Here is an 8,565-nt window from a genome sequence, read left to right as displayed (position 1 = left end):
CTCGGGTGGGCTTGTCTGACAGCCTGAACGATTTGCCTGCTAGACCTGTTTAAAATGGATGTTTTATTATTTTATTAGGAGTATCTTTATCTTTATTCATGCCACATGAGGTTAACACAGGAAACCGACTGAATATAACTTCTGCGTTTCTCACAGTCGCGTCTCCTTCAGTGTTCCTCTATTCCCATGTTGTCATCCCACCGCTAGGGGCGCTCTGGTATTTGTTGTGCAGTGTTCAGCGCTCTATCGCCGTCTGCTTTGTGTTTGTGTTGCAGACCCAGTGGGAAACACTGCAACAGCACGCTGACCCGCTTCACCCGCACTGGTGCCGCTGCACTTCGGAGCAACTGGACATTATACCCGCATCGCCGCATGAATGTGACATTTGCGAACCATGTAAGTGCGGCCAGTGCGTCCTGCGCAACGGAGTAGAGGCTGCAAGAGAGCGACACACACACACACACACACACACACACACACACACACACACACACACACAGATAAATAAGATGGAGTAGCGGGGAGCGCGAGGATGCCGGTGTCCGTGACGCAGGCGTGCCGCAGCCTGGCGCTGTGCGCGTGGCTCGTGTGCCCGTGGCTCGCGCGTCTGCCCTGCCTGGACGTGACGGTGGCCGAGAAGGAGGAGTGGTACACCGCCTTCGTCAACGTCACCTACGTGGACCCGCTCACGTCGCAGGTGCGCGCGGAGAGGAGCGAGTACGGCCGCTACGGCGAACACTCGCCCAAGCGCGAGGCCCGCGGGCTGCTGGTGACGTCGCTGTCGCCGCACGAGCGCCACGCGTGCGACCCGCGCGCCAGGTTCGCCGTGCCCGCGCGCGGGGCGCCGTGGATCGCGCTGATCACCGAGGGCAACTGCACGTACCGGGACAAGATCCGCCACGCGGCGAGCCAGAACGCGTCCGCCGTGGTCGTGTTCAACGTGGGCGCGTCCGGCGCCAACGACACCATCACGATGCCGCATCAAGGTAAACGACGAGTCCGCCACACCGGGACCATCGTGCATGTTCACGTCTGAGACCCACAGACACGGTGCACACGGTCCCGCACGGACCACACTCCCTCAAACACAATGTACAGGTAAAACCAAAAACGGCACAGGTGAGCGAGCACGTGCTCGTTTTGGAAGAACAGTGCTGTTTTGTGTTTGCACACACACACACACACGCACGCACACAGTGGCACCACACCCCCCCCCCCAACTTCTGTCATTTCTTGTTTCATTTTATTCTTTATTGAAAGGCTGTTTCCAAGGAAAATGACAAATGACTGAAGTGAGTGCGTGAGTGCGTGAGTGAGTGAGTGAGTGCGTGCGTGCGTGCGTGCGTGTTTGGCCAGGACTGTCACCCCAGCTGGTGTGTGTCTCTTCCTCACACATCTGGGAGGCATTGGATTAAAACGCGGCATTCACACCCTCAAGCACGTCCCACAGAAGTTAGGCCTGGTGTTATTATCTAGATTGATGATCTGGGTCCAGATCCTCCCCGCGGATATAATTGTTTCCATTTGGGTGTAAAAGGCAAAAGCTGATATCAGATCAGAGAGGTGTAATGTGTTTGTGCAGCCTGCTGAGTAACGGCCCCCGGGCACGGGGTAATGGGCTGTGGGGAAGAGGGGTGTGGAGAAAGAGTCTGTTATGTGCTCTGTTTCTCATAGCTGATCTTTCTCTGTCTCTCTCTCTGTCTGTCTCTGTCTGTCTCTGTCTCTCTCTCTCTCTCTCTCTCTCTCTCTCTCTCCTGCTTACCTCTAGTTAGTTATAATTCGTAACTTGGGATGTTTACACATAAAGTAAAGTATTTAAAATGTTCTCCCACTGCTTATCTTGTATTAGGTACACTGTGTCATCTGGAAACAAATGAAAGACCTTGAGTCTCTCTTCAACTCCGTCTGTTTCTCTAACTGCCTCTGTCCATCTGTCTGTTTCTCTGTCTGCCTCTCCACCTGTCTGTCTCTACCTGTCTGTCTCTACCTGTCTGTCTCTCAGGTACCGGTGATGTGGTAGCAATCATGATTCCTGAGCCTAAAGGTCGTGAGTTGGTGATGTTACTGGAGCGTAACATCACGGTGCACATGCACATCACCATAGGAACACGCAACCTGCAGAAATACGTCAGCCGCACCTCCGTGGTCTTCGTCTCCATCTCCTTCATCATCCTCATGATCATCTCCCTGGCCTGGCTGGTCTTCTACTACATCCAGAGATTCAGATACGCCAACGCCAGGGACCGCAACCAGGTACACCACCCACTATAGACACCCCAACACCACCCACTATAGACACCCCAACACCACACACTCTACATACCCCAACACCACACACTCTACATACCCCAACACCAGCTACACACCACCCACTATAGATACCCCAACACCACCCACTCTAGATACCCCAACACCAGCTACACACCACCCACTATAGATACCCCAACACCACCCACTATAGATACCCCAACACCAGAGACCATAACCACCCACTCACTCATCCTGCATACAGCAGTGATCTATTATTAATGCCAGGAACAGCAGTGTTGTACACACACACACACACACACACACACACACACACACACACACACACACCCCAGCTATATCAGCATCAAAAATGCATGCCGGAAGACTCCAACATAATGGGACTGTAAAGCCTGATTACAGGACAGAGGTCTTTAAAACCACAGCTGTTCTCCACGCCAACAACACCAACACAATGAGAGAGGGAGGGAGAGAGAGAGAGAGAGAGAGAGAGAGAGAGAGGGAGGGATGGAGGGAGGGAGGGAGAGAGAGAGAGGGAGGGATGGAGGGAGAGAGAGAGAGAGAGAGAAGCAGTACAATAATGACAAAGGTGTTTGGCTCGTTGTCTTGGCTTGTTCTGTTGCGGTGACGGCCGGACGGTCCGTGTGAGCCGTGTCATCGTTAGTTCAGACGGGTCTGCGCTTCTTCCTGTGTGTCCAGAGACGCCTCGGGGACGCTGCTAAGAAGGCCATCAGCCAGCTGCAAGTACGGACCATTAGGAAAGGAGACCAGGTGACCAACACACACACACACATACACACTTGTACTATGTAGGGTAGTTTTTCTTTGCCACTTTAGCCTCTGGTGTCATAGGGACCTGTTCGCACATATTTTGTAAAAACAGATGTTTAAATAAACTCTTATCAGGAAAATAACAAGAAAGCTTGAGGAATGAAAATATTTTCATGTTCGCCCCCCTCCAGGAGACGGAGTCGGACTTTGATAACTGTGCTGTCTGTATTGAAGGTTACAAGGCCAACGATGTGGTGCGAATTCTGCCATGCAGGTAAGTACGTAGTAGGCTAGGCTTACACACACACACACACACACACACACGCTCACGCTCGCATACACACACACACACATACACATACACGGCACGCATACACACACTTGCCTTTTCACCTCTTTACCTCTTTACCATCACTCCCTCTCTCTCCCTCTCTCTCTTTCTCTCTGTTACCCCCTGTCCTTCCTTCCCTCTCTTGCTTTGCCACTTCTACATCCCTCCTTTTTTTATCTTCCTCCCAGTCTCCCCTCTTTTCTCCTCCTCTCCCTCTCACTCTGTGATAATTCATTGTGTGTGTGTTTGCGTGTGTGTGTGTGTGTGTGTGTGTGTGTGTGTTTGCGTGTTTGCGTGTATGTGTGTGTGTGTGTGTGTGTGTGTGTTTGCGTGTGTGTGTGTGTGTGTGTGTGTGTGTGTGTGTGTGTGCGCGCGCGCGCAGGCATGTTTTCCATAAAGGCTGTGTGGACCCGTGGCTGGTGGATCACCGCACCTGTCCCATGTGCAAGATGAACATCCTCAAAGCTCTGGGCCTCACGGTACACAATCACCACGCCTCACCGCCTCGCTCTTGACCTACCAACCGCGGGACAGAGGGTCCCGCAGACGTGTTCTGTTAGTCTGGGCCTTGGTCCTGCTGACCTGCTGGTCCAGTCTGGATGTGCTTTAATGTGTTCATATTCCTGAGTCATTCTGGAGCCATAAACAACCATACTTATTTCCTCCGTGCTCAATAACCTCTTTGTGGTTAGGAGAGTCTTGCCTGACTGTATTTTTTGTGCTCTCTGTGTAATCTGTGTAACTGCTTTTAAATATTTGCTTGGTTTGATTCCCTGGTTGTCTCTGGTGCTGTTGTGCTATACTGCTTTTCATGATTCTGACTTCAGTCAAATTACTACGATTAGCTCTAACTGAGTCGAATTCTGGTGTAATATTTCCTTTTGTCTTCTAATTAGGGCTGATAACTTGGTCGTGTCTGCTTGTGTAATTGTGTCTAACTCTTCTACGTTTAACTTGTTGTCTAGTCGAGTGCTGAATGTCTAGAAGATCTTCCTCTGGACTATAACCTGGCGGTGGGAGGCGTGGCCCTGAACGCCATGGTGATGAGCGATGATGTCATGGTGGGCGACGTGGCTGGGGTGCGTGACCCTGGCATCCGATTGGTGGGTCTCCCTCAGGTCCTCCTGGACTCTGAGCCGTTGTCAGAGGACACCATGGCGACTGAACAGAGTGAGTGTCTTGGCACATGAGCGCATTTCATCTCCCAGATTTATCAGTCTGTGGACGCATGTCCTAGCCGTCCTGCGTGTGGACGCGTGTCCTAGCCGTCCTGCCTGTGGACGCGTGTCCTAGCCGTCTTGCCTGTGGACGCGTGTCCTAGCCGTCCTGCCTGTGGACGCGTGTCCTAACCGTCCTGCCTGTGGATGCGTCTCCTAGCCGTCCTGTCTGTGTTAGCAGTCCTGTGATATTTGCAAAAAATGCGTATCTGTATCGGATCAGCAGGCACGAGAATGCCGATCCAGACTCTCGATCCAGTTTTTTTGAAAGTCCAGGGTTTTCCAGCGCACCCATTTAGATAATCCATTCCAGTTTTTGCTGTGTTTTCACCAGTGAGTAAAATCCGGTCCGCATTTTCCAGCACACCAGCATAGCATCTCCCCAATTTAGCTCAGTGGCATCTCCTAACCATTAAGACGGCCATGTAAATTTGAAGTTATCGGTAAAAATGTCAGTTGTGTGGGATTATTTGACGAAGAGGTAGAGTGCAACATATGCCACAGTAAATTCAAGCGTTGTGGTAAAGCTGTAAGAACTTTTAATACAACCAATCTAATCAAGCATTTAGCGAAATACCACCATAAACAACATGAAGAGTTTCTAAAGAAAACCAAAGACAAAAAGAAAGGTCCTACACAACTAACACTGGCAGAAACATTTGCGAAGCGTGACAAACTGCCACTTTTTAAAAATACAATTTACAATATTATTTGCACTTATGACTTTTTAAGCCTTAGTTTACTGATGCCATTTCTGTTTGTTATTTATTATTTTGTCTATTTTGAGTTTATTAATTGCTAAATAAACAGGTCAATTTCTCCTTACCAACAATTGCGGGTTATTCAAACACACCTAATTCAGCTGGCTACTTGTTATCAAGAGTAAAACACTTTTCAACATGAGTTTGCCAACAAAGTAAGTTGGCTAAATAACTTTAAGCTTTAATACATGCTCGGATAGGCCGGTATCTGTATCGGCTGATATTGGTATCGGATCGGAAGTGCAAATTAATATCTGTATCGGATCGGATGTTCAAAAAGCTGGATCGGGACATCCCTAGTCTGTGGACGTATGTACTAGCAGTCCTGTCTGTTGATGACAAAGTGATGTTTCTTTTAATTGCGGTGTTGCATGTGTCGTGGAAATTTTCTAATAAATGGATGAGGACTCAGACGTGGTTAAATGATTAATTTATTACAAAAATATAAATATATATAAATAGGACAAAGACAGACACAGACATGAGAGTCTCATTCAAGCATGACAACTCTGAAGACAGGGGGGCGCTCCCCCTGCTTATATACAATCCTAAACACAATTCAGCAGTGCTAACAGCAGGTTATCTTTAGCACAGCATGTTCCAAAACATAAGCGTTCAGCAGGCTACTTTGTCTCAAATGTGTGCATCTCCTAATATGGACTTCCCTAGAGTTAGCGGAAGCAACTGATGTATCAGTTGAACACAGAGAAAGCTAAATGACCCAAGACTAGTAGCCTAGTGACTACCAGTTAACAGAGTGCTCTTACCCTCAGCACGCTCCCTGACCTGGGTCACAGTATAGCACACATGCATAATATGAACTAAACATGGTTACACTGAATCACACTACTTCATTATTGTAGTCTTTCTGCTTAACCAGAATGGACATGTACTAAATCATAAAGTTCATAATGATCTCTTATAATAATCAAACATGATCTAATCAATGATGATAAGTCGATAATCAATAATTTCTCTCACACATGTGTATGAGTGTGTGATGAGCTGTGTTTGTTAGAACGTGTGTATTCCCAAAATTTGACAATGAGTGTGTGTGTGTGTGTGTGTGTGTGTGTGTGTGTGTGTGTTCTGCATTAACAATCCGATGTTCCCTCAGGTGAGCTGCAGCCAATAGTGAGTGGCGGCTCAGAAGCGTCTCTGGCCACGGGGCTGGGGCAGTTAGACATGGACACACCTGCAGAAGACCTGAAATGCTGATCTCAGCATGCCAGTCCCACTCAAACTGCAGTACCACATACTTGAGTCGCCCCTTGTGAAGAGTGCGAGTCACCGTGGCAACGGGTGCGGTGGGTAAAATGTGCGGGAAGCCCCCCCCCCCCCCCTCCCACCGACCCCCCCGATGGAGCATACAGCGGAATCTCTGAGCCATTGACATCACGCTATGACATCACTGCCTGCTGCACTCTGACTGTTCACACTCTCTCTGTCTCTGTCTCTCTCTCTCCCTCTCTCTCTCTCTCTCTCTCCCTCTGTCTCTCCTGTCTCTTTCTGTCTGTCTCTCTCTCGCGGTCTCTTTCTGTCTCTGTCTCTCTTTCTCTCTTGTCTCTCTCTGTGTCTCTTTCTCTCTCTCTCTGTCTCTCTCTGTCTCTGTCTATCTCTGGCTCTTTCTGTCTCTGGCTCTTTCTGTCTCTCTCTGTCTGTCTGTCTCTCTCTCTCTGTTTGTCTCTCTCTGTTTGTCTCTCTTTCCCCCCCTTGACACTAAGCCCAGATATTTGAAGGATCCTCTTTATAGCAGGACACACCCCTGAAGCAGTTTCTCTCCTGCAGATTACAGTACTTACTTTTGAGTCCATGCTACAGTATAGACTACGCTAGAGTGAAAGGCACTACTGCATTCCAGGCAGACAGTCTGCTGTGTGCTGCTCGACAATCAGAACGTCCCTCGACGGTCTCTCTTCCCACCTCGCGTGTCCCGAGCCCAGCAGGACACTGGAAGACGCTCTCAGAAGAGGAAATGAAGGACAGCAGGGTTTTATTTTTCTACAGAAATGCATTTGAAGTGTGAACAAGTATTTGAGGAGACCTTGCAAAGTATTGAACCACCAGTGTCGCAGAAGGACAGAATGCCGACCTGGTCCTCACGTCTGAAGAGCTGGAGTTTCCCCAAACGTGCTGGAGCGACTCAAGCATGCAGCAGTCCGTACACGCTTGGATGTGCGTATGTGTGGATTTACCTTCGTAACTTTGTTCTTCCGCATATTCGTTTTACGTATGTTGTAAATAGCCGTATCCTGTCCTTCCTCTTTTGGAAGATTTTCACCTTATTACATGTTTTCCAATCATGCACTTTATCTAGACACAGGTCAAAGTTCAAAGTGGATCATTTCATGACTAGGTCCTGATGTCAAGTATACACATATGGTCTCAATTACCTTTTTGGAGTTAACACACTAACCCTAAGCAAACACACACACACACACACACACAGAGGGCTTCTGCTCTTCACTGATAAACATTTTGCACGTGGGTCTAAATGTGCTTTGAACATGAATAAATTTTATTGTGATTTTTGGGTAAAGTTTTTTTTTTTTCATTGAAATGCAGCCGAAAGTCTTTGATGTGTTCGGATATTTCAATATCAAAATAACCACCTCCACAAACAGCAGGTCACCATCATAACTACCTTTACATTTGGCAGATGACGCACCAAAGGTAAATACATAAAATTAACAAATTAAAGGTTTATCATTATTTACTGTCTAATGCTGCTAACTACGTGTTCTGCCAGTAGGGGGCGAACTTAACATAATGTTGACATAATATAAACCTAAATATTACACACGTGTTTCCCCTGACCTTCTTGAAGAGATCTGCGGGTGATCAGACTGGAGTGTAACGTTCCTGTTTGATTCACGGTTCAGAAACTCAGTTTCAGCTCATGTTGCTGAGGAAGCTGCTTCCATGCTTTGCTCGTTCTCCGTGTTCTTTAAGGTGTTCCTCCCTCACCCCTTGGTCCCACCACAGACCTTCTGCAACCTTTATCCTGGTCATGAAGCTGGTGAATGCACCTGCCACATAGAAACAAACACCACGTGCTCTTCTAGGGCCGCGGGCCTCTTCTCCTACACCATTCTAGGACGTCTTCAGCTTCTTCTATACTAATTTTAGGTTGTATTACTGGAAAGGCATTTTGAATAACACCTACCTTCTATCATGTCCTCATACACAGCGTGGCCACAAGGGGGCAGCACCTGTA

At 48.2% G+C, this 8,565-nt stretch overlaps 1 protein-coding gene and 1 long non-coding RNA gene across 3 annotated transcripts in view; one reads left to right on the top strand and one right to left on the bottom strand.

Annotated features, from left to right (window-relative positions):
* Window positions 1–222: 222 nt before the first annotated feature.
* LOC143496592 (RING finger protein 150-like) lies at window positions 223–7,887 on the top strand. Its single transcript, XM_076992764.1, has 7 exons — window positions 223–986; window positions 2,003–2,253; window positions 2,968–3,039; window positions 3,231–3,313; window positions 3,753–3,849; window positions 4,336–4,540; window positions 6,466–7,887. The coding sequence occupies exons 1-7, from the start codon at window positions 533–535 to the stop codon at window positions 6,564–6,566; spliced, it is 1,263 nt and encodes a 420-aa protein (XP_076848879.1). The 5' UTR covers window positions 223–532; the 3' UTR covers window positions 6,567–7,887.
* The window catches only part of LOC143496593 (uncharacterized), a 1,275-nt gene continuing 332 nt past the window's right edge, over window positions 7,623–8,565 (bottom strand). For both annotated transcript variants that reach the window (XR_013125662.1, XR_013125663.1), the window contains exons 2-3: window positions 8,515–8,565; window positions 7,623–8,377 (exon numbers count right to left, since the gene is read on the bottom strand). The exon at window positions 8,515–8,565 is cut by the window's right edge and continues 12 nt beyond it. This is a non-coding gene — a long non-coding RNA (uncharacterized LOC143496593). The remainder of the gene's footprint in view (window positions 8,378–8,514) is intronic.

Source organism: Brachyhypopomus gauderio, unplaced genomic scaffold (genome assembly GCF_052324685.1).
Source record: "Brachyhypopomus gauderio isolate BG-103 unplaced genomic scaffold, BGAUD_0.2 sc97, whole genome shotgun sequence".
NCBI classification, from domain to species: Eukaryota; Metazoa; Chordata; class Actinopteri; order Gymnotiformes; family Hypopomidae; genus Brachyhypopomus; species Brachyhypopomus gauderio.
Note: the sequence above shows the minus strand (reverse complement) of the source record. Positions and strands in the feature narration are given on the sequence as shown.